The 26,888-nt window shown below is 35.5% G+C and overlaps 1 protein-coding gene across 1 annotated transcript in view; it reads left to right on the top strand.

The window, feature by feature from the left end:
* Positions 1 to 16,076, top strand: part of spaca6 (sperm acrosome associated 6) — a 77,959-nt gene extending 61,883 nt beyond the window's left edge. The window contains exons 3-10 of the mRNA XM_056475644.1: positions 3,806 to 3,892; positions 4,510 to 4,581; positions 4,771 to 4,794; positions 6,897 to 6,974; positions 7,529 to 7,629; positions 10,506 to 10,662; positions 10,753 to 10,933; positions 15,508 to 16,076. Coding sequence (XP_056331619.1) covers positions 3,823 to 3,892; positions 4,510 to 4,581; positions 4,771 to 4,794; positions 6,897 to 6,974; positions 7,529 to 7,629; positions 10,506 to 10,662; positions 10,753 to 10,933; positions 15,508 to 15,607 — 783 coding nt within the window. The 5' untranslated portion in view covers positions 3,806 to 3,822 and the 3' untranslated portion in view covers positions 15,608 to 16,076. The remainder of the gene's footprint in view (positions 1 to 3,805; positions 3,893 to 4,509; positions 4,582 to 4,770; positions 4,795 to 6,896; positions 6,975 to 7,528; positions 7,630 to 10,505; positions 10,663 to 10,752; positions 10,934 to 15,507) is intronic.
* Positions 16,077 to 26,888: the final 10,812 nt, after the last annotated feature.

The following is a 26,888-nucleotide window of genomic DNA, read 5'->3' as shown; positions in this document are numbered from 1 at the left end:
ATGACCTGTCCGAGAGGTAGGAACTGAACCATTGAATAACAGTGCCTGCGACGCCCAGTGACTCAAGCGTAGATAGCAGGATCTGGTGGTTTACAGTGTCAAAAGCAGCTGATAAATCCAGCAAGATGAGGACAGATGATTTAGAGTCTGCTTTAGCCAGTCTGAGATCCTCCACGACCGAGAGCAGGGCAGTCTCAGTTGAGTGGCCTTTCTTAAAGCCAGATTGCTTGTTGTCCATGAGGTTGTTTTGAGTAAGAAAGTCTAGGACTTGATTGAACACTTATGGCTTAGTCCCTTTATTAATCAGGGGTCACCACAGCGGAATGAACTGCCAACTTATCCAGCATATGTTTTACACAGTGGATGCCCTTCCAGCTGCAACCCATCAGTGGGAAACACCCATACACTCTCAATTTATTCACACGCATACGCTATGAACAATTTAGCTCACCCAATTGCAACACAATCTCACGGCAATTCGTAACTTTTTCATTTAGTGGCTAATTTGTATGAATTCGTACGATCTAATTTGTATAATTTAGTACGATTTGCTCATCCCCCAATGACGGTTGGGTTTAGGGGTGGGGTTAGGTGCCACGCCTCCTTTTTAAAATTGTACAATTTCATACGACTGAACTCGTACGAAATTCGTACGAATTAGCCACTAAACTGACAAAACTTAAAATACTTACGTTTTCTCGTGAGATCAGGCGACCCAATTCACCTATAGCGCATGTCTTTGGGCCTGTGGGGGAACCCGGAGGAAACCTACGCGAACATGGAGAACATGCAAACTCCACCCAAAAATGCCAACTGACCCAGCCAAGGCTCAAACCAGTGACCTTCTTGCTGTGAGGCAATCATGCTACCCACTGCGCCACTGTGATGCTCCGGGCTTAATATTTTGTATCAAAATACTTTAGTGTCTTGTATTTTTAAAATACTGTAAAATTCTTTGTAAGAACTCTACATTGGTTCTTTCTCATTTATTTGCCAAGACTTGAGATCAGAACAAAAAATTGGAGACTATAGAAAAAGTTGATCAGTGCTTGAAGTATGGATGGAAATTAGGCATCACATATAGTATAAAGAAAGTAACAGACAGATAGCAGTAGTAGATTTGGGAGCAAGTCAATATAAGACAAACAACATAAGTCCTACAACACTTCATTGGCTGTTTCAAATGCCAGTAGCTGATCTACAGGTGCTCTTTATAAAAAATATGATTTATGGAAATGACTAAAACTGGAGATTTTAGTTTTCAGAAATCCGGATTGTACATTGAGTATTGAAGATTTCAATTGGAAACATTTGAAATATAAGACTTTTAAGAGATGGTGGTAATTTTCACAATCAAGAGATATAGTACTATATTCCAACTCATTATCTGCATTAAATGGTTTTTACAGTGATCAAAGTGATAATCTTCAAGAAAGGACTTTCTGTATAAAATGTGTAGAAATCTATACTAAACTCTAAGAGAAAGACAAGTTACACTATTTAAGAATATTTACTCATGTACAGTAGAGGTGAATGAGTTGAAGCTTGCTCAGAGAAATGCTGTTGTTGTCAATCATTGTTTATTTCAGTTTAATGGTGAAGAGATTGATCGAATATGTCTATTGATAGAAGGTTTGCCAAGAAATGTCATATTCCCTTGTAAAAGTATTTTATTGTCAAAACACAGAGTTTGCATGTTCTCCATGCGTTCGTGTGGGTTTCCTCCAGGTGCTCCGGTTTAACCCACAGTCCAAAGACATGCCGTACAGGTGAATTGGGTAGGCTAACTTGTCTGTAGTGTATGACTGTGACTGAGTGTGTATGGATGCTTCCCAGAGATGGGTTGCAGCTGGAAGGGCATCCGCTGCGTAAAACATATGCTGGATAAGTTGGCGGTTCATTCTGCTGTGGCGACCCCGGATTAATAAAAGGACTAAGCCGAAAAGAAAATGAATGAATGAATTTCAAAACACAAAATACAGTATTTTATTTGGATACATTTGTGGATGCTGTATTTCGCAGTTTAGTTTGATACACATACAATTGAGGTAATTGGTGTTTTATTTTAAAATACATGTCAATGTATTTTTGCCCATCCCTGCCTATAGATAAACCTGTAACTATTGTCATAGTAGGTAGAACAAATAATATGGAAGTTACTTTAAACTTTTCATTGCTCTCACTTTTAGACATTTAGCATCAGGAACGTAACAGGATCAAACATGAAAACAATTAAGTTGTCCCGAAACAAACTCAGGAATTGTGTTGATGCAATCGTTTTGAATAAATAAATTTTAAAAAAATTGAGTGTGTACATTTAAGAAATTTGAAATTGGATTTTTTTTTTGAGTGAGCTGTGACTTTAAGAAAGCCACTCATTTAAATAGACTACCTTTAAAAACGCTTTAATCCTTATTAATTTGTCATGTTAATTATAACAATAATACGATTAAATTATATACATTGCTGTGTTAAAATAATTGTTTAATCACATTCTCATATCATGCTCTTGATGTAATTAAGAGTAAAGTTTCAACTGATTTTTCTGTTGTTGTTTAGATTCAAATTATTTTCTGAAGACAGAATAGCAGGTCTAGCGCTAGCAGAAATGTTTGTGTTTATTGTGAAACTGCTGATTTTCACCTCAGTTATTACATCGGCTTTGACTTGCTATCAATGTTTCATCGATGAAAATGACAGTCGTCGTTTGTGTTCGGGCCATACTGTTACCGAAAACAATGTAAGGAATGTAGACTCTTGTTACAAAACATTGGATCGCATATTCAACAATGAAGAGAAAGTCGTCGAGGCAGGGAAAGTAGGTATGATGAAGAAAACCCTTACTATAATTATGCTAAATTGATAATAAAGTATTGACGTGACTACAGCAGGAAAACCTATAATACAAATAAATATTACATACTTGAAACAAAAATATAAACGCTCAACTAAAGCTAGCTCTATGGTACACGTTAACGTTACGCAAACACAAATGATTTTCATCCGCGATAATGTAAGTTACATTTAAGGTGCGCATTAACATTTGCTGTCCCCTAGAAAGTCTGGTGAAAGGGGTGGTTCTTTTTCCCAAAAAGTGGACATTTTCCGTTTATTTTCTGTTTAATTATGAGGTTTAAATACTGCATTTAGAGACATTTTAAGCACTATTTTTAGCTGGATTAGCTTGTCGGATGGTCCTTATACCACACTTTATGATGTAAATATATCCTAAAGATTTACAATAAATAATATTAAGAAAAAAACTACTTATTTTTAAATTTATTACATCATATATCATTAGAAAAAAAATGTAGTCTGTTAAAGTTTTAAATTAAAAACTGTAGCCTATTGTCAATTATTAGGCAAATAACAAACAGAGCAGCTCATTCAACTCAGTCAGAATTTGGCCTTTTAAATATTGAATAATTAAATTAATAATAATAATAATGTAGCTTGACATTTTTTCTAGCATCTCTATTTAATTTATAGATAACAACAATAGCCAAATTTTTCTTAGAACTTTAATATGGTCCGCTTTTGATGCTTCACACTTTTTTATTGGTCGTTTTTTCTTTTAAGAACAAGGTCCAAGACTTAGAATAAAGTAAAACATGACTTTACTTACGTCAGATTCCGTTTGGTCTTAAAGCCTTTGATGGGTTATTTTCACAATTTATGATAGCTTAGCAGTCAAAATAGGACAAATGAGTCATGTATGGAACAAATTCTGGACATTTGTCTGTTGGGGGTGGGTCTTTCGAATTGTTGTTACTATTATATTGTTGTTGTTTTATCTGTTTCTCAGGGAGAGGATATGACTCGATGCTGAAGAATATTTTGATGGCTGAGATTATGCCTATAGTGGAGGAATTTGACCAGCAGCTAAATTACGGTAACAGGTTAATCTAATTACCAATAACAGTGTTTGGGGAAAGACCTGTTAAAGAGACTATACAGTAAATATTTACTCTCAGACATGATCCATCTATAAATAAGAAAAGTATCGTAAACGCTAACAGTACTTAGATTACAACAGAATAAACAGGCTCAGTTTCTTACATAACATTCACTGAAAACTGAGGTGTGCAAATGTGAAGCACTTTGTCTACACTTTCCACACCCTCAGTGCATTTATGAGATGCTGGATGTTGTAAAAATGTAAACCTGTCATTTCTAGTGGTTTGATTGCAATAATATCAGAACAAAATCGTTTATCCTTTAGAAAAAAGACAGAAACAACGCACAATGTTTTTTTCCCCTCTGTGAACCATTTCAAAAATAACTGCTGGCTTCAGGTGATTTCTGTTTGTTCTGTAATTAAGTTGTGGATGCGCCATTTTGAGGATGGATCTTTCACATTGAGGAGAGTGGAAAAGACAGACATAGACTGACATGATATATCCGGCAGAGAAATGCTGATTGAAGGAGACAGATAATCTTTGACATGCACACTTTGAGTAACATTGAGACAAATGGTGCTGTCCTTCTTCCATCTCCTCTCTTCTTTAGATACAGAGTATGAGTCCAGGTTACAGGCAGCAGCAAACAATTTCATTGCAGCGGCCTCAAGCCTGCCCAGAGGTGAGACTTACATTATAACTTCATTTCTTGTGCCTGAGAAAACATGAAATCTAGACCCGAGCCTTCTACTTCAAAACCACAGCTCTCACTTTTTTCTAGTTTTATCACAATTGTCTTCTTTTTTAGAAACAGCAATATGTAAAAATCTGTTTTTATGTTTTGATCTGTTTTGTTTGTTTGTTTTTGCAGCATCTGGATGTTTGCCCCCATGTGGTGAGTTGCATCTATTATGAGCTGATCTTGACCCTTCTGAGAAATCTGCTTATCCATTTGTTTTAATACAATTCTAATTATTTTATTTAGTTATTTACTTGTATAGTTATAGATTTTTTATTTTATTTTTATTATTTTTTTGTACATATTGTTACACCCTAGACCTCCACTGTTGCTTTCAATCTTACAAAGCATTCACTGAAAGCTGAGTTGACTTTCTGAATTTTAGAACTTTCATGACCTGTGAGAACCACTGTATTGGGTTTTCTTGACTGTTTAATTGGGTATATGCACACATTTAATTTCAGTCAGCCGGCCCCAGGGCTTCCAGCAAATTGTCATCCCATACATATTACTGATTATATTTTAATTACAATACAACATTGATGCCATAAATGGAACCTTATGAAATTGAAAATAGTCACATAAACCTTTCACCAGAAGTTCATCATTGGCTATTCCAGACATTGAAAGACAGGGTATGTATATATTTTGTCCAAGTCAAGTAATATCAGTGAATAATAATAATAATAATAATAATAATAATAATAATAATAATAATAATAATAATAATATAAATTTTAGGTTCTTTGGCTTCAAAATATCCAAAGACTGGGTGTTAAAAAGATGACAGAAAAACTAAATGTAAATTTGTAAAAATGACTATCGAGCTAACCATTTAAACATTAATCAAAGCACAACAGCGGCCTGGTTTTCAATTCATTAAAGGTCATGAAAATTCTAGTTTTTAGTCATTATTTGGCTTAAACTGGAATATACTGCAGGCCCCATCCAACTGTTTATATGAAGATGTAAGAGCTACTGTTCCTCTTTAGAATTCATAAAAAAAATTGTGGGACCTTTCTTTAATAGTTGTTTAGAAGAGGCTTTTTAGACTATGCTGTTTATTGAATGTATAAAAAAAATAAGTTTTGGTTTACTATTACAATCTCTTTTTTTCTGAATGAGAGGTAACATTTTTAGTGTTTATGCAATAAAATGTGGTTGCATAAAAAAAAGAAATAGGGTCAGGTTCCAGCTAATATTTTGCAAGAACTGTAAAAAAAATTCCAAGGAAATGGCAATATCATAACATTCGTTTCATTTAACCTCTAAAATACAACAAAACATGGAGAAATAAATAATTTTTTGCAAAGTTACATCGAATCATGTTAACAGTGGGTCCTGAATTTTCTTGAAGTGCATATTTATAATATACATTAGGGCTGCATGATATTGGAAAATGCTGATATTGCTATATTTTGTTTGTCTGCAATAAATATTGTGATTTATATTCCATTTCACCAGATGATACGATATATATACAGTATATTCACAATTTCATCAGATGACCGATTGAAAACTGCTATTTAGAAAGAATTTAGATTGATTGGAATGATTCTGTAGGGAAGTGAGTCATTCATAAATGTCAAAAAAATGAATTAAAAGTAAAGATAAAAGTGAAATAAACAGTGATTTATGGTTTCGGGGCAGTCCAATAGCATTCAGGTATTGAATTTGAATAATAAACTATAATATAACACTGCAAAATGCCTTTACTGTATAAATAATTCAATAAAAATATTCTTTATTAAAGTTACATATGGTAAAATTTCTTGTGCCTGAATACTTTAAACACTGTCAGGGCTTAAAAACGTGCAAATGAAAAACTTTCACTCCATTTTGAACTAATGGACTACCATCATAATATAATAACTCATCAATAATATAATAACTCAACATTATAGATCCTGCGATGTAACTACTGTGGATGTGCACATTGCAATATCGATGCTGAAGCAATACATTGTGCAGCCCTAATATACATCTTTCACAATAAAAAATGGATACATATTTACGTATAATAATATTCAGCTGCCTGAGAAAGAGGACATTTTGCAATAAGATGATTATATTTGGGGGTCCACAGTAGCAAAAATCTTGAGTGTTTTATTTTTGAGTGTAGATAAAACAAGATTCAAGATCTTCTCTTCACTTAAGTCAGCCTACATGCTCTCTGGTCTTTAAATATACAGTTGCATTATTTCAAAGTAAAAATGTGTTATTATTACGATCAATAAGGATTCAACTTTTCTGTTTAGGTTTCCAGGTGCAGGGTGCTGTTTATAACTGCGTGACCTGTCAGTATGACTCCTGTGAGTTCCCGCTGGACTGTCCCGGTGAGTCCACAAACTCTCCACATTTGAAGAGCCCACACATCTCCACATTTCTGTTCAATCTCCTATGATATGTATTTCAGCGCAGCCCCTCACCCACCGCTCTCTCCACACTTGACATGATGGATATGTTATAACTCAACCTGACAGAACCACCTCTGTAATTACGTAACGGCATTTACGCAGCACAAACATCTCCAGCTTTTAACTCCACTTAAGAGCACGGCGAAGTTGTTAAACGAAACCCTGGGTCTTGACACACTTTCACACATAATATCATTGCGCACAGATAGCCCTGTGGGTCAGCTAAGATGGCAGGCCGTCTCCCACACACCACCGTATTCATTTCCACTCTGCACAGCTACAATTACTGCTCGGCGGATCAGTTCTTCGGCTGCTCGCACTAGAGGCTCGCTTTAAATATTATAATTAGGTAAAAGGTGGGCAGACTGGGCTGATTCTGTTCTTCTGTTGACAAAAGGCATTCAATTGCAAGGTGAAGTGTTATAGAGTTGAGTCTGATGTACTGCTGTGTGTGTGTGCGCGTGCTTTGGCAGGGAAGGAAATCACTGTACAGGAGAACAACAGGACTCAGATGTGGTGTAGTGTCCCTTTCCTGCTGCCTGCAGATGTAGAGATAGTCTGGAGATACGCACAGGTGAAGAGAAAACCATAGACGAGTAGCTGGCAAGGTTTGAAATGGCCAATGTGTAAAACTAATTGGTTTATAATTAGGCAGTCCATTGTTTTCTGCACACTATGCTCATTAATGTCAGTAGAAGTTGTTTGTTTGTTTCCTGTATTCATTTTATTCAGACAGAAATTTTAATGTATTTTAGTTACATAGCTTCTTCCTGGGCTGCACAGTGGTGCAGTGGGTAGCACGTTCACCTCACAGCAAGAAGGTCGCTGGTTCGAGCCTCAGCTGGGTCAGCGTTTCTGTGTTGTGTTTGCATGTTCTCCCCGTGATGCGTGGGTTTCCTCCTGGTGCTCCGGTTTCCCCCACAAGTCAAAAGACATGCGGGACGGGTGAATTGGGTAGGCTAAATTGTCCGTAGTGTATGTGTCTGAATGAGTGTGTATGGATGTTTTCCAGTGATGGGTTGCAGCTGGAAGGGCATCTGCTGCATAAAACATATCCTGGAAAAGTTGGCGGTTCATTCCGCTGTGGCGACTCCTGATTAATAAAGGGACTAATAGAAAAGAAAATGAATGAAAGGATATTCTTCCTGCAATGTATTGTTTGATTTGATTTCGAACAGAAAAATCATTCATAAAACAATTCTTTAAATAAAAAATACATACAAGCACAAGCTTATTATTTTCCCCACCCAATTACCACACACATCATTCGTCTATTACTTCAACTTATATCTTCTTTTACTTATCTCTTCTTTTTGCATGAGACATATGAGCTTTACATGAGACATACATGAGGCATCTTTGACATATTATACGTTTGACTCCATTTGTACTTTTACATTTTATAACATAGACCCAAAAAATATATAGTATTGCAAACAGCTATTAATTGCAATTTCATCATACCTATCTAATTTTATTCTTTTTTAATCACCTCTATTCATCATTATATTCCTTTAATAATATGTATTTATACAACTTTTTTAATTGATTAATATCCTGACATTGTTTGAGAATCTGTTCTAGACTGTTCCATAATTTCACACCACATACAGACAATTTTTTTAAGTTGTCCTTGTTTTCAACCTCCTAAAAATTGGTTCACTCTCAGATTATATCCCCCATATCTTTCTTCAAAAAACTTTTGTATGCATCTTCAGTGTTTTATTCCTAGCTTTAAACGTACATTGCGCTGTGTTAAATTTAACCAAATCATTGAACTTAAGTATCTTCATCATGTGTATGCTCCAAATACCCCTTTTTTATAATGAGAACCTTTTTATAATGAGAAAATTACAATATTCTTTTTGCAGTTTTTAATTTTCTTTAAAACTTTAAATGTATCATCCATCCATTTAGCTTCAAACAGAAGTACAGTAAAATATACATAATTTTTTTTCATTTTTCTATTATTCTATATAAATATATATATATATATATATATATATATATATATATATATATATATATATATATATATATATATATATATATATATATATATATATATATATATATATATATTCTATCTTCGATACACAGTCAAGTAGGGCTGCAGAATATATGGTTTCAGCATCGATATCGCAATGTGCGAGTCCGCAACAGTCACATCGCAGGGATCAGCAGTGTAGTCAGGATTATAGTTTACCAGTAATTACAGTTAACAACAGTGGAGTAATTTCAAATTTTAACCTTTAAGTGAAAGTGTAATATTTGCAAGTGTTTTTAAGGCCTGACTTAAGGAATTTTGATTTGGGTACAATAAATTAAACATTTGTAGCTTAAAGGTTAATTGTACATTTATACATAATTAAAATGATATAGCGTTATTATTATTCATAATATTATTATTATTATTATTAATATACAGTGATTATTTAATTTGTGCTTCTGAATACTGTTTGACTCCCCAAAAAATAATAAGTCATTGTTTATTTGCATCTTTTGTCTGTTGTATTTAACTATGCTTGTCATTTTAAAATGATATTTTATGCAGATATGCTCCGCTACACAATCATTCCACTCTTTACAGGCTATTCAAGTCATCTGGTGAAATTGCATTTGTATCACAATTTATATCGCAGTAAATGAAAATACTGTAATGTCAGTTTTTTCCAATATCGTGCAAAAAACCCTTGAAGTTATTAATAACCCTGGCAAATTCTAATTTAATGTTAATAAAAAAAATTTTTTTACAGTGATCTATTTGTACATAGTCTTATTATCTTTTGGGAGACACCAGCGTGTTTGCGGTCAAAAAAAACTAACTGATTGAATTAAAGTATATTTAAGTCAGAATTTGCCAGGGGTATGAACAGTTTGTTTGTTGTTAAATTTGTTTTGTTAGCAAAGTAGTGCATTTAACATTAAGTAATCTAATTAAGTGTGACAGTGGCACAGTAGGTAGTGTGTACTGTCACCTCACAGCAAGAAGGTTGCTGGGTTGCTGGTTCGAGCCTCGGCCCAGTTGACGTTTCTGTGTGGAGTTTGCATGTTCTCCCTGCGTTTGCGTGGGTTTCCTCCGGGTGCTCCGGTTTCCCCCACAGTCCAAAGACATGCAGTACAGGTGAATTGGGTAGGCTAAATTGTCTGTAGTGTATGAGTGTATGTGTGAATGAGTGTGTGTGGATGATTCCCAGAGATGGGTTGCGGCTGGAAGGGCATCTGCTGTGTAAAAATGTGCAGGATAAGTTGGCGGTTCATTCCGCTGTGGTGACCCTGGATTAATAAAGGGATTAGGCGAAAAGAAAATTAATAATTGAATGAATGAATGAATAATCTAATTAATATGTGGAAGACACTACTTGAACTTAAAGTTAGTAAGATTGTGCTAGTACTTGCTAATTCTTTCTAACTCCTTCTGTACTCTCAACCTCTGAATTCGACGAACAGGACAGAACGATGCTGAGGGAGCGGTTTGACGATGTGACGGTTGGAGCAGATCCTCTATACTCCATCCCCTCTGCCCGTCCTGAGCAATCCGGAACCTACCAGTGTGAAGTGCTTTCTCAGGAGCAATCACTCGTCCGGCTTTACTTCTACCTCACAGGTGAACCCACAGACACATACACACACACAAATCACAAGCAGACACATCTCTGACCTCTACGCAATAATGTCTGTGCTTTTCCCCCCTCAGTGATTCCTGTGGCACAGACTGGTCATGTACACCTGCAGGATGTCTTTGCTCAGGCTCTACTTCCAGAAGGCCAGTTTCCTCGTCTGTCCAGCACAGATTCATTCAGCTACTGGTTGCCCAGGCCTGCCTTCCTCACCACTTGCCTGACCGCAATCATGCTGCTGATTTTCCTCAGTCTGGGGTAAATGTCTTCATTTCTTCACTGTAATTTTTCTGTTTCAACACTCTTAACTAGAAGTACCATTGAAAGTACTTGTCAACCATGTAAACTTAGGGTTAGTTGAATAAGTTGCTTATACATAGTAAATAATTATTGGTTGACTTAAATGTTTATCTAGAACCAATTTAACCTTAAATTTGAACTTAAATCAGCTTCTATGACTTGATAAGTTGACTTAATATTTTAGGCCAGGGGTTTTAAACTGCCGGCCTGTGGGCCATATACGCCCCGCCCTCCTCCTTCCTCCGGCCCACAACTGACGTATAATATAACGAGATTCAGCCCACCGAAACATTTATTTTTGAACCACTATTATTGTTGTGCAGTCGCGTCTAGCCCCATGTGGTTTTGACCCACCCACCTAGTCGACATTTAAAGTAGTGCATTCAGATTGATTTTACTTTCATTTTCTCTCAGTGTACGGTCGAGAGTAACACACATGCATTTTTATTCTGTGGCTGATTTAAACGTTAAGATATACAGTATGTCCATAAGTGCTCTATTTTTACTAAAGCTCTATTTTTGTAAATATTCAAGGGTCGTTGATTATTATCAGTTTTATTCCACTTGTATTTTGTTGTACAAACAGTTCTTCGTGGCTTACACGTTATGCTGGTGGGGTAAGAAATATAATAGTTTTGCTAATATTTGATTCAAATGGTCTCATTAATAGATTTTCCTCATATGCTTATTAAGATTTGCATAAAAACTATGTACATTAGTAAAATTGTACTGCTAGTTGATTTGCACTTGTTAAAGTAAAAGTTAAAATGTACACACTTTCCCCCTCTTTGTTGTAGCTTTACAATAAAAGAAAGATATTGAGAAGAACAATCGCCAGTAATGTCACTTAAGTTACCCAAACTGCTTTCTGCTGTTCTCACGCTACTGGGACAGAATAATAATTGTTATGCCTATTATTTGTAGTATTTTCATAGCAATTTAAACTATGCCTTCAATATGTATAACAAGAAACAAAAAGCTAGAATTTTGACTGCATATACACTGTGAAAGAATGACTCAGCCATACACACAAACACAGATATTATTTCAGCAGCTGATGTGTGACACGATAAACGTGCTGATTTGCATTATCACTGGTGAAATGTAATGCTTGAAATATAAACGTCATGTCTGTTGTCCTAAGATGCATCAATTACAGTGCATCCGGTAAGTATTTATAGCGCTTTACTTTTTCCACATTTTTCATGTTAGAGCCTTATTCCAAAATAAATTAAATTCATTTATTCCCTCAAAATTCTACACACAAAACCCCATAATGACAATGTGAAAAAAGATTGTTTTAAATTGTTGCAAATTTATTAAAAATAAAAAACCTGAAAAATCACATGTACATAAGTATTCACAGCCTTTGCTCAGTACTTTGTTGATGCACCTTTGGCAGCAATTACAGCCTCAGGTCTTTTTGAATAAACAAGCTTGTTTGGATGGGAAGCGACAGTGTACAGCCATTTTCAGAGATTTTCAGCCATTTTTCTCTCAAGAGATGTTCAATAGGATTTAGGTCTGGCCTCTGGCTGGGCCGGGCCACTCAAGGACATTCACCGTGTTGTTGTGAAGCCACTCTATTGATATTTTGGCAGTGTGCTTTGGGTCATTATCCTGCTGGAAGATGAACAGTCCTCAAGTTCCTGCTGCTGAAAACATCCCCACAGCATGATGCTGCAACCACCATGCTTCACTGTAGGGATGGTATTAGCCTGGTGATGAGTGGTGCCTGGTTTTCTCCAAACTTAACACCTGGCATTCACTCCAAAGAGTTCAATTTTAGTCTCTTCAGAACATAGAATTTTGTTTCTATGGTTCCATAGAGTCCTTCAGATGCCTTTTGGCAAACTCCAGGCGGTGAGTGGCTTCTGTCTGGCCACTCTACCATACAGGCCTGATTGGTGGATTGTTGCACAGATGGTTGTCCTTCTGTAAGGTTCTCCTCTCTCCACAGAGGAACGCTGGAGCTCATACAGAGTGACCATCGGGTTATTGATCACCTCCCTGACTAAGGCCCTTCTCCCCCGGTCACTTAGCTTAGATAGCCGGCCAGCTCTAGGAAGAGTCCTTGTGGATCCAAACATCTTCTACTTACGGGTGATGGAGGCCACTGTGCTCATTGGAACTCTCAGAGCAGCAGAAATTTTTCTGTAACTTCCCCAGCCTTGTGCCTTGAGACAATCCTGTCTCGGAGGTCTATAGACATTTCCTTTGTCTTCATGCTTGGTTTGTGCTTTGACATGCACTGTCAACCCTGGGACCTTATATAGACAGGTGTGCCTTTTCAAATCATGTCTAATCAACTGAATTTACCACAGGTGAACTCCAATTAGGCTGCTGAAACATCTCAAGAATGATCAGTAGAAACAGAATGTACCTGAGCTCAGTTTAGAGCTTCACACCAAAGACTGTGAATACTTCTGTACATGTGATTTTTCAGGTATTTTATTTTTAATAAATTTGCAACAATTTCAAAAAATCTTTTTTCACATTGTCATTATGGGCTATTGTGTGACGAATTTTGAGGAAATAAATGAATTTAATCCATTTTGGAATAAGGCTGTAACATAAGAAAACATGGAAAAAGTGAAGCGCTATGAATACTTTCCGGATGCACTGTATGTCAGATTTCCACTTTTTTTATTGTGCTTGAATGTTAAAATGGCCCTCCTTTGAATTGTGTGTCACTGAAATGGTCCCCCGCCAATTTGAGTTTGAGACCCCTGTTTTAGGTGATAAGTTGACAAAAATAATTTCATGTTGATTTTGATTTTTTGTAGTCAACCGAATGTCTGTAGGGAACATCATGATAAATAGTTACATTTTATTTAGTTCTCATTTTATTACACTTTATTTTGGTGGTACTCTTTAGATATGCTGCTATGTTGACTCTGAGTCAGATTGGGGTTAGTAGGGTAAATTTACTTATAATCAACAGAATGTCTGTTGCAGGAGCATCAAAACAAAGTGTTGTAGATTATTAAGCAGTCAGTCCACTAATACTTTAATGACTGCTAATAAAAAATTACTACAGTCAGTAGTCCAAAACTAGCGCATTGCCACATTTTCAAAGACCTTTTAATATTTAAATGTAGTCCTCTTGAGTTTAAAGAAAGATTATGTAAAATAATCTTTAATCCAAATTTTGCTATTAAAAATTCTATTTTACCTTGAAGATATTATTTTAGGGGGCGTCACAGTGGCGCAGTGGGTAGCAAAATAGCCTCACAGCAAAAAGGTCGCTGGTTCACGCCCCGGCTGGGTCAGTTGGCATTTCTGTGTGGATTTTGCATGTTCCTGGGTTTCCTCTAGGGGCTCCGGTTTCAGTCACAGTCCAAATACATGCACTATAGGTGAATTGAATAAGCTAAATTGGCCATAGTGTATGTGTGTGAAACTGTGTGTATGAGTGTTTCCCAGTGTTGGGTTGCGGCTGGAAGAGCATCAGCTGCGTGAAACATATGCTGGATAAGTTGGTGGTTCATTCCACTGTGGCGAATCCTGATAAATAAAAGAACTAAGCCAAAAAGAAAATGAATGAGATCTTTTGAGTTAGAGAATGAAACTTTGCAAGTGTGTAAATCCATCAGAATACACACAATCATTTATTTATTAAAAAAAAAAAAAAAAATTAATTTGACATGTTTTATAGTTTCTTTGAAATTGACACAGCACTCACTTCTCACTGCTTGTTATTGGTTGTACCAGTCATTCTGCCACGCTATAACAGACCACTAGATGGCAGGATTGAAGAATTAGTATAACATATTATAGGGATAGTTTACTCAAATTGAAAATTCTGTCTTCGTTTACTTATTCTTGACTTGTTCCAAACTTTGAGTTTCTTTTTTTTGTTGAACACAAAAGAATCTTGGAAATCGGGAATCGTTGACAGTCACAGTAGAAAAAACTAATACTATTTAAGTCAATGGCTAAAGGTTTCCAGCATTCTTCAGTTCTTTTTAATCTTCCTTTGTGTTCAACAGAATGTAAAAAATGTCAGTCTGGTATGGAACAAGTCAAAGGTGAGTAAAAAGTGAATGAGTTCAAGTGGGCCGTGGGAAAAAAAATATAAAAATACATGGTTTTTCATTAAATGTTGTTAAATTCATGAAAGCACCAACAATGGCAGTAAAAAGTAAAGGAGACAATTTACAAACAATGGAACATATTGTAAGGGAAATAACACCGTACAATTTGAAATACCAAAAAACATGTTATAATCTTATGAAGGAAAATCTTCTGATGTGATACAAATTTGGCTTAAAAATAAGGTGTACCATTTACATACAAGTTTAGAATGCATTATGACATTGTTTTAGTATTTCATCAATTATTTATTTTCTTTAACTCAGTTAAGAATGTATTGAGAAAATACTTATGAAATTAATGTCACAATGTCAAAAAACCTTTAACACGCTTAATAATAAACATGTGCTCAAATTTATTGGGGGGGGGGGGTATTCTGTTAGTCTTCTTTTCAAAAATGTTGTCTATTGTTTTATTTCATCTCTCTTTGTCTATAGAGTGCTGTATTGGTTATCGTATCAAATTAGGACCAGCGTTTTTGATCCAGCCCAAGAAACAATACTGACAGAAGAGAAGAAATACTTGATTCACTGCTAAACACAAGAAAAACATAAGAGCGTTTCAACACTAAAGGTAATTCCTAATTAAAACTTTTTAGAATGAATCCCTTCAAATTTTACTAAAAAGAAATGAGCTTTTGAAGACCTCTGGGAGAAAATGTTAGAGGCAGTGAATCTGAGCGTATGAATGTGACTTCACCACTACGTTCAGTTATAAAGGCTTCTTTATGCTACTAAATATAGCCAGACGTGACTCAGGGTGTAACTCCTTTTACAGTTTTTACTCAGTGTTTTGATGCTGTTGTCCCAACAACCCATTAAGTTCAATCTGGGCGAGGGAAATGCTTCATTGTACAGAACTGCAATTTTCCATAATGTTTGTTAGGACAATGTGTATTTTAGAGCTGCAAACTTTATTACAATGTCTGGATTTTATTACAGTGCTTAAGATTTAATGGCCTTTTCAAAAATTTGTAATAAATCTAAACAAGCTGATTTTTTAAAATTTCCACCAGTCAGATTTCTGCTTTTCGTCTCCTTTGGCACCTCTTAGCTCTATTTATCTGCAGTAAGATAAGATGATGTCCGCCAATTCAATGCTGAGGTCATGGCTGTTAAGAGAAAACACCCAAAATAGAAGACGACGTGGTGTCAAAGTAAAGAGGAAAACAATATATATTAATTCAAAGACAAACTCTGCCCTTGCTTCTGGATTTCGTGTCGGGTGATTTTATGAGTCTTTATTTGCTGGCTGTTAGAATGAGCATCAAACTACAAAAACGACAACCATCAGCCAAAGTCTCAGTTGCAAACTGTAAAATAATTGGTATGTGTGTGATGCAACAAATAGATTTAGACAGAGAGACAAAAATGTTGGTGCAGATATTGTTTTATGAGCCTTCTGTTCTTTTTTCTTGCCTTGACGGAACAATTACAAAGTTGGGAAAGTGTAAATTAAATAGCCATGTCTGATCATTTTTTTCTCAATGGTGTCATTGAGAGAATTATCTAACTATTAGATGTGTCATAGAAAAGTTGTTTTCAAAGATGTTAAGGAGAACTTTTCTGAGTTGAAATTTTTTTTTTATAAAATGTTTAATGTCAGTCCACATGAAATGACTGTGGGTACAGAATTTATAATAAAAAAGAAAGAAAGAAAAAGAAACACAGCTGGAGTTCAGCAGAACGTGTCTGTAATTGGATGTCAATTGAGAGGAAAAAACATATTTCTTCTATAGGAACTGCCAGTCCTGAGAACAAATTATCTGTCAGATTATATTATTGTAGTCAGAAATATAAATTTTTATTGATCAAAAAAGTCTATTGGCGTGGTAACAAGATATTAGAACTATGGACCCCAAACGGAAAGCTTTTTGCTAGTGATTATATTCTAATAGGGATGACTCACGATTCCATACGATTCACGATACTAATTTCACGATTTAGTCACAATTTCTTTTAACAAAATTATTTTGAGATAAATTTAAGGTGAACAAGAGCCCTTTTATTTTTTCTCAAATACTGCACTTTTTTTCACAAAATAAAATTATTTCTGCAATAACTAGCTCGGAATTTTAAGACAAAATTCAAATAAAAAAAGTGAATAATACAAACTAAAGAAGACTCTTTAATTTAAACAAACTAAAACTTTGACTGTGCAGCTAAATTGTACATTTAAAACGAATTCCAAATCAAAAATGAACATTACAAATTAAAGGCACTTTAATACACAAACAAACTAAAACTGGGACTGCTGGGATTTTACATTTTTTAAAGAAATATCAGAATATCTATGTTTTCTGGCATAAGCTGGGATCTTTGCACATTTACAATGTGCCCTGCTGATGAAAAAAACTCTTTCACTGAGGACTGAGATGGCTGGTGTGGAGAGGAAAGTCTTTACTTAACCAGAGAGCAGGGTGTACAGAGGTGGTCAATAGGTCCTCTGCTCCAGAGGACTGGCCCCTAGCTTAAAATACTGATTATAATATATGATATAATTAGCGAATTACTAAAAGATACATAAACTAAACTGAAAAAGAGAGGGTTAAAAAGGAACACCTGGAATATCTGGTTCTGTAACAGAACAGCTTTCTCTTTCAGTCTGAAAAACATCTTCACACTTTCATATGAAAACACTGATGCACTGTGGGATCTCCGTAATGTTAGCACTCATCGGATCAAGCGGAGCTGTCAATCCTCAAATCCGCATGGTTTGGCCTATAGCTTTTTGCTTATAAACGTCTGTGACAGTAGCTTTTCACTGTGCTGTATCATATTGACTGTTCTCTGTAAGTACACGTCTTTTTGCAGTATTTGCACACAGTTTGTGTTTTGTCTGGCACACATCACCGCTGTTTAGTCTGCTGCTCCCCCTCTTGCTCACCGCTGATGTGAAGATAAAGCGAGTTTGCACCAGTAAACACAGCGCCATCTCTGTTCAAAACATGTATCGTGATTCATTTGTACCGGTTTGAATCGTCACATATTTGAATCGATTTTCAACTGACTCACGGTTAATCGTTACGTCCCTATATTCTAAGGTAAATATTTCATTTACATATTTTTTAAGAACATTCTGAACTATATTATTAAACTGTATACTTGCTTGTACTGTAGGGGGCATACTATAGAGAACTGTAAAATAAAATGTATTTAAAAATACTTTATTTACCTTATAAGAAAATAAAAGACCCACAGAAAGATTTTTATTTGTAATATTCATTATATTAAAGTAAAGATTGAATGAAAATAAGATATTCTTTCACCATTTACTCCTTCTCCAAACCTGTATGGTTTTAGTTCGAACATATTTAGAACAATTTTTCAGCTGTTTTTGTCTGTAAATGAAAGAGTGAAAGTCAATTAGTTTTAAAATATTGTTGACCGTAAAAGTTGAATGTGGCATCTACTTTTATCAACACTATTTAGCTAAAAGCTTTGAGACACCCCTCCAAATCATTCAATTCAGATGTCCCAAGCCATTCCATGCCCACAGGTGTATAAAATCAAGCAAGCATGCAGACTGTTTCTAGAAAACATTTGTGAAACAATAGGTTGCACTTAGGAGCTCAGTGAACTCAAGTGTGGTAAATGTCCTTCCTACTAAATATTCCACAGTCAACTGTTAATATACTATATCAAAGAGGAAACAAATCCACGACAATTAAATAAAAAAACAAAAAATGATATCATACTTTGTCTTGCATTACAATGGATGAATCTGGGTTTGGTGGTTGACAAGAAAATTGTATTTGCCAGACTGCATTGTGCTAGGTGTAAACTTTGGTGGAAGGGGACGGTAAGGGGTTGTTTTTTCATGGGATGGGCTTTCATGGGCATCCCATGTTTTAAAAGAAACTCTTAATGCCAATTTCGTGCTCCCAACTTTGTGGGCATATTTTAGGAATGCACTCTTCCTGTTCCACAACATTGAACAAAGCAAGGTCCATAAAGACATGGATTAGGGAGTTTGGTGTAGAGAAATTGACTGGCCTGCACAGAGTCCTGACCTCAACCTGAAAGAACATAATAAAAAATTAGAGCAGAATTAGACCTGTGAGACAGATCTGCTTGTCCAACATCAGTGCATGACCTCACAAATGCGCTTCTAGTTCCCATAAACACACTCCTAAATCTTGTGAAGTTGAAGCAGTTATATCTGAAATAGATGGACCAACACCATATTAAACCCACATATTAAGATGTCATTAAAGTTCATGTGCATGTAAAGGCTGATCTTTGTAGTCATGTGCCATTAGGGATGCAAATATTAGTTAGTTGAATTAAATACCAGTACAGTGAAAGGTAGAATTAGCTTTATCAGTGACTCTGAATCATTTGTGGTTGCTATGGTGGTGAAGCTTTGTGGTGAGTGCAGCGTGTGAAAAGTGAAACAGAAATGACAGGATGATGAACATACTGTATGAAGCCTACACTGCGCGTCTCTTACTCACACAGCTCTGCTTCCTCTTTTAATCATTGCCACATGTGCGGTCTGGGTCTGCAGACCCTCTGACGCAAGCAGGCGAATGGAGACTGGGTGGGCAGAAGCACAATAATTGCAAACATTTGTTGAGGCTGAAGCGTAATTTTTGCCATGGGCTCACTACCAGTAAGAGGTTTCTTCATTTTTCTCAAGCGTAATCACGATGAGTGTTATGTCTTTAGGTCATTGCATCTTTATATTATTGCCAGTGTGTATCAAGCCAAGTACAACATGACTAAACAAAACAGAAACCTCCGGTTGGAAAATCACTGGTTAGTGTCAGTATTGACCACGTATCAACCTCTCAGAGTTCAGTGAGTAAGAATGATGCAGGGCAGGTCTATTACTGGAATTTAACATGAAATAAGGCCATTTTTTTTACAAACGGAAGTACTATATTATATTATTGAAAAGCTCTAGTTCGTTGTTTGCGTCATTCCATATAAGATGTGTGTTTTAACTAGTTAAAGGAGCACATTTTCTGTTACCTGGTCATTTTAATAAGATTGGGAGGATCACCTGATGGTGATAAAGTTCCCTTACACAGATTTCTTGCTTGTTTGAGACTTCTGTAGGAGCAAACCTTTATATTGACCACAAAATCATACTAAAATGTTGCTATATTGCTAGTATGTTAATTGTTACTTGTCAAAAAAAATTACATCACAGCATCCAGTCATTTCAATACAAATCCTTACCCGTAACCCAACAGCTGGAATTATTGATAGCAGCTTCACTAATTAATGCAAAATTTCACTAATATCACCACTCTTACATTTGTGCTTGTTTTACTAGCTGGAAAATTTCTCAGAACTTAGTCTTAACTCTGGTTGTATTTAGAATTCAGAAACTTGCCAATGGCGACAATGGTGGCTGTAAAGTGAACTGCAGCTTGCAACAACTTATCAGTCATGCTTACACTTTCAAAAGTTATGTACAAGAAACTAAGGGCTCTATTTTTACGATCTAAGCGTGATTTCTAAAGCTCATTTTGCAAAAGCATTTCAGTGACCCAAAAATAAGGTCTGTGCCCCAGCACATGGTCTAAAAGGATTGTGCTTATCCTCTTAATGAGTTACGGGTGTGTTTTGAGCATAAATTGCAGTTATTACTTGTACTAATGTACAAAAAAAGAAAAAGAGTTATATCCAAACACATTTCCTATTCCTATTCCCCATATGATGATGCATACATCTCCAAAACTCGACATGTGGACAAATATAAACTTGTTTTTATTCAAACAAATCTAAATATGCAAATAATAAATAATACTATTAATAATAGCAGCTTACAAATGCAAATTATCGTGAATAAACTGACTACAAAAGAGATGGATTTCAAAGCCCCTCGAGGTGAAGAAGGTCCCGCCCTAAAACGTGATGGACCCGGTTATTTAACTTATGTTTATTTAGGCTAATGAAATACAAAAGACAATGGAATCGAGATGTTTTCTTCAAAGATTTATTTTTAACCTTTTTTCAGATAGGACATTAATCAGACAGGAAGGGAGGTGGGAGAGAGCGAAGGGGGTAGGGTCGGGAAATGTCCTCATGCAGTGATTCGAACTCAGGACACCCTGAAGTGCTACTGCACCATATGTTGGCACGCTAACCACTAGGCTATTGCGCAGATGAATCAGGATGTTTAAATAAACAAATAAACTCACCTTTTAAAGATCACCTGCAACTTCACTGAGCACTAGTCACGGCACAATATACATTCTGCAGCATTATCCGTCACGTTTTAGGGTCCCCTTGATTTCCATTGTGTTCCGTAATATTTGCAAGTGTGTGAGAAAATGCAGCGTTTTTAATGTGTATGCATTGTGAGGATTTGCAGCATGAGTGCTGTCATACAGATAAAGAAATTTTCTTAATTTGCTGTTTTTTTTGTAGTTGTTTTCTTAAATTGCACCACATTTAGCTCTCTCGGCCACTGTACAATCTGCTTGTTAAGTCGTGACATATTGGTGATGTATAAAATACTGTTTCTGGGTCCAAGTCTCTACTCATTTGAATTGAGAAAATATTTTTATATAAAATCATGGTATACTCTACAGTCTCTGGACTTGCTGCTTCAGAGACACCAATATTTTAACAATTTATAAAAAATGAATCAACTTCTGGCCATTAGATATTAGACATGAATATATATGTATATTGTGATCGTGATTTTCATATTACATAGCTTTTTAAATGTTTATTATTACAGTTTACAGTTTGATAGAGCGCTTGGACCCGGAAGTCGATTTGCGTCACACTTAACAAGTGGATAGTCATTGCAGGATTATTGTTAACCAGCACTACAATTCAGAACACAACTCACTGCAATGTTTAGGGAAGAGAACACTACAGCCAGGCAATACTTAGACATCAGTAACACAAACAGATTAGCAAAGAAAACAGAATTGCTATTATTTCAAAAAGAGCTATATGTGCTATATTTTATGCATGCAAAGATCCCTGGTCTCACTCTCTCACATGCTTTATCCTAAAGCGACTACTGTATGATTAGTGTTTGGCTGGCAGCGTGCAGGAATTACACTTATTACTAAGCCAAATTAACATGCTATTTCAGATCGAATATTAAGAGTAGCATGGTAAACAATATAGGGAGCGAGTCACAGGTTGTCATTGTTCAAAAATGAACCAATGTGTATATAAAACCAACTTCACCTTAGTAAAGCAGGCTAGGCGGAATAGTGCTGTTTGGTTTAGTTAAACTAAATAAATATCTACATTATCGATGCTGGTGGTTCATTCCACTGTGGCGACCCCTGATTAATAAAGGGGACTAAGCCGAAAAGAAAATGAATTATCGATGCTGTAAAAGGTCTCTTATGAAACTGAAAATAGTCACATCAATCTTTTGCTGGAAGATTTCAGTGGCTGAGCAACACTTCCGTGCATATAACCCATTTGTAAAACAACACAATCTACATCAGCTTTGCGTGACTAAAATAGTTACATATTTTAACATAACATTACCTGTCTAAAAGAAATACTTCAGCCATGGTGTCATCCTTCCTCCAGCGTGCAAGGTAACTCCAATATTGATTCAGAATTTTAAAGTATGTGCGTGCAAACGGCAGATCTGCGCGAACGGATGCGCAAATCTACATTTGTTGACAGACAGTTTGGGCTACTTATCAGAATTATAGGAATCGTCGACCTGACAAATTTTAATTAGATGAATATTTTTTAGTCTTATGCCTTACCCAAAATATAAAAATACGTATAAAAACATTTAGATCATTTACTTTAATCATTACTATTGGAATGTGAAGAGACTTTCAACCAGCACAATAAAAATGTCTCTGAAGACAATCACTTACTGCACCTTTAAATGATACTTCCATTATTTGTGGCTTTGTAATGTATGCATCCTTGATGATCCTGTTCAGTTGGCGTTGGTTAATCTGAAATATAGCAATGTATGTACTGAGCTGTGAGTGACAAGGAAAGAAATGAAGACTAAGCCAAAGCCTTGCACAGGTTTAGGTGTGGTTTAGGAAGACTACCATCAGATTTTCCTTTTGACCTCTGACAGTATAAAGCAGGGCAATGGCCTTGTGCTCCAGCTGTTTATAGGGATGATGATGCCACATTCTCGGGAGCTGAAGGAACCCATAAAAAGTATATTTTTAGGCAGAACTTACAACCCTTTGCATGGCGATTTACATAAGCACTCAGTTTTGTTGTTTGTGGACAAACTGGTACAGATTCTTATAATACCAACATGGTGCAAGTATGAAAATATAAAGTATTAAAGACAAAATATCATATACCAAACATGATAATTAATTATAGTAATGCTAAAATGTTAGTTCTAATTTACTGCCTTAATGCACAAACAACAGACTATCAATAAACACTTGCTGTCCTGTGGCATACTACTGAGAAAACAGTGACGTCTGTGTGAGACTAGTGAGAGACTAGTGATGTCTGTGAGAGACTAGTGATGTCTGTAAGAGACTTGCGATGATTTGTGAGAGGCTGGTCTAGATTTCTCTAATTTGATCCCTGCTGTAAGTCACTTTAAGGTCTGTTAAATACCTACGGGCAAAAATACAGGTCAAATGCACATATTATTATTATTTTGCTTGATTTGACAGTGACTTTTGTATGACTTTATGCTTTCTGTATCACAATAACTACTGCTGGTGATGACCTTCACTGATGAAATTTCTTCCATGTTTTAATCATATAGAGTTCTTGCAGTGAAGATTGATGTTTAACATAACGAGACAAGAATATTTGTTCTCCCACAAGTTTTATCTGCCTTGCTTAAAAAATCAATTCTATAGGCTGTTTAAAACTAGTCGCAGATTTAAAAAAAAAAACCTCTTTGGCATTGAATGCTTGAATATACATACTGTTTGACATAAATCATTAACGTGGTTGATGTATATATTTACAAGTCATTTTACTACTATGAATAATGGTTATTTAAATGACTTGGTTATTTACCAAACCCTTCCATGATAATATAACATTGATGGATCACTATCACCAGTTACATAATTTGACATTATTGTAATTTTTATGACAGTCATGAACATGACAATTATGGAAATGAGATTGTAAACATTTTTGCAACTCTCTAACAAGAGACAAGAGATGAATCATAATTTTCTTAAGCACTTTCTTTCACTTACCATTTATTAAGCGTTATGCCTTTTACTATTCTTAGTACCCTTATCCTTTCCTACAGTTTGCATGAAATCTAAATTTACAATGTTTAATTTACTCACATTGTTATTCTTGAATAAGTAATCTTAATCCACTTAACAAAATGTTTGTTTTGATAATCTTTAATTAGAATTTTTTATTCAAATCAAACTCTTTCGCTTTTGGAGTGACTGTTGATATCAACCTGAGGGCTTTCATAGTAACTATGTAACTAAAGTTTGAATTAAAATTGTGTAAAAGTTTGTAATGTGTGGGTGAGAATGAAGGCAGTGTCTGTGACTCTTTTAGAATAAAGAATATTTATTGTAAAATTAAACATGAATAGCTGTGAATGCTCTCTCAGGCTGTCCTCTCTTTCCCAGTGTGTTCCTCTGGCAGCTCTTACTCCAATCTCTCCATCCCAGTCACTGCAAAGACACAGGTAAAAAATAATATTTTTATTGACCTGCTTTTTAGCCACTGGTCCCTATACAATATTCCATTTCAGTTCGAAGTATATCAACATACTGAGATAAAGAGCCCTATCATACACCCAGCGCAATAAGGCGCGAGACGTGTTTGCCGTGATTTGTTGCTATTTTCAGAGCAGCACAATCCTAATTTTCAAGTTTTGCGCCGCTTTGTTAAAATAGCAAATGCATTTGAGCTACTTTGTGGAGTCATAGGTGTGCTGGACTAAAAAGGAGGTGTGTTAAGGCGCATTGTTGGCGTGTTGCTATTTTGAGGAACTGAAATAGACAGTGCCATTGACCAACTGAAAGCTTGTCTGAAGTCCGGTGGAGAGCATGTTAGTTACGCGCTTATACGGTTTAAACGTTTACACATTGTGACAATGGCGGTGGTGACGACATGGAAACAGATTAGATCTAAGTGCAAGAAGTTTAATAGTTCTCAGCAAACAAATCCAAATCACCAGGCTAAATCAGAGTCGGTAAGCATGCAAGTTCAGAGTAACGAACAGAAAGTCCTCCAAGGCAACCAAGGCAAAAACAGTAATCCAAAAATCAGTAGTCAACAAAAACAGGCTCAAAGGTCATAACAGAAAGGCCGAATAAAACAGTGAGAAAACGCTCTGTAAGGCAGCATATACTGGCAATACTTTGCACTGAGTGTTTGGTGTGGCCCGGTTAATTTGGCCACCAAACAGGAAGTAACCAACGAAGAACTGGCAGTCAGAATTCAGGTGAGGGCTCCCTCTGCTGGCTGGATGAGTGGTTGTCAGTCCTGTTTGTTACACGCATTGCTTAATACACACAGGATGTACAGCAATACACAAATATCTTTACATATGAAAAAAATTAAAGGATTAAAATGTTACAAAAATTATTATTTTTTACATAAATATAAAAACCACTATGCCATGCCTTCATGTCGGGGGTCTTTTTACAGTTTATTCATGACAATTTGCATTTTTATTACAATGTTATTATTATTAGCAGTATTATTTATTATATGCATATTTATATTTGTTTTAATAAAAACAAGTTTAGATTTGTCCACCTGTCAGGTTTTGGAGACCAAATAGCCTATATTCATCACCATATGGGGCATAAGAATAGAATGTGTGTTTGGAGTTTTTTTACCACACTTTATTATTGTTCATTTATTAGTTTGCTGGAAATTAAAACTGAATTTAGAAATCGTTTTAAAACAAACATTTACGCTTAACAAACAAAATTAAATATGTAGGCTGATGGATGTCTTCAGTGGAGTGCGTAAAACACTGTTTCCTTATCCACGAATGTAAAAGAGTAAAAGTAAAATAAAGAGAAAGTAAAGAGACCGAATAAAGGAGGCTCATTCTTTATCCTCTCTCTGCAGATGGGCTGTTAAACTGTTTTCTCGCTAGTGAATGCCCTTAATGTTTTTGCGCCCATGCTCTTTAGACTTTGCGCCTATCGTTAAAAAAGAGGCCAAAATGTCAGCAACTTCCAGTTCAAGCAGACTTTAAAGGTATAGTTCACCCAAAAATGATTTTTGTTATAATTTACTTACAGATCACATGAATAGAACTTCAGTTTCTTTAATCTATTGAAGGGAAAATTCGCCCCAAATATGAAAACTGCCTCACTATTTTCTCACCCTCAAGTGGTTTCAAACTTTCATGAGTTTCTTAATTCTGTTGAACACACAAAATAGATCAAACCAATAACCATTAACTTTCATTGTAGGAAAAATAAATACTATGGAAGTCCATGATTACAGGTTACCAGTTTTCTTCAAAATATATTCCTAAATGTTCAACAGAAGAAAGAAAGTTAAACAGGCTTGTAACTAATGACCGAATTTTCAGTTTTGGGAAACTGCCTTTAAACACTCAACAAGATATTTTGAAGAATGTTAGAAGCTGATAACCATTGACTTCTCTATAATTTTATTTTGAATTATGGAGGTCAATGGCTACCGTTTCTCCAAAATCTTATTTTATATTCAACAGAAAAAAGATACTGCTGAATTTTTGTGATCGCTTTACTTTTAATAAATGAAGTTTTAATAATAAATAAATACATGTAAAAATTTAGGGTGAATTCAGATAAATTGGGACACTTTTCCTTGGTCATTTCAATCACAAAAAGTGTCCCAATTGACCTGAATTCATCCTATATTTAAACTATCTTTTCTTTAAATATATGCTTAAG

This window comes from Danio aesculapii, chromosome 16 (assembly GCF_903798145.1).
Source record: "Danio aesculapii chromosome 16, fDanAes4.1, whole genome shotgun sequence".
Classification (NCBI taxonomy): Eukaryota; Metazoa; Chordata; class Actinopteri; order Cypriniformes; family Danionidae; genus Danio; species Danio aesculapii.
The sequence above is the reverse complement of the archived record's forward strand: the minus strand, read 5'-3'. Positions and strand labels throughout refer to the sequence as shown.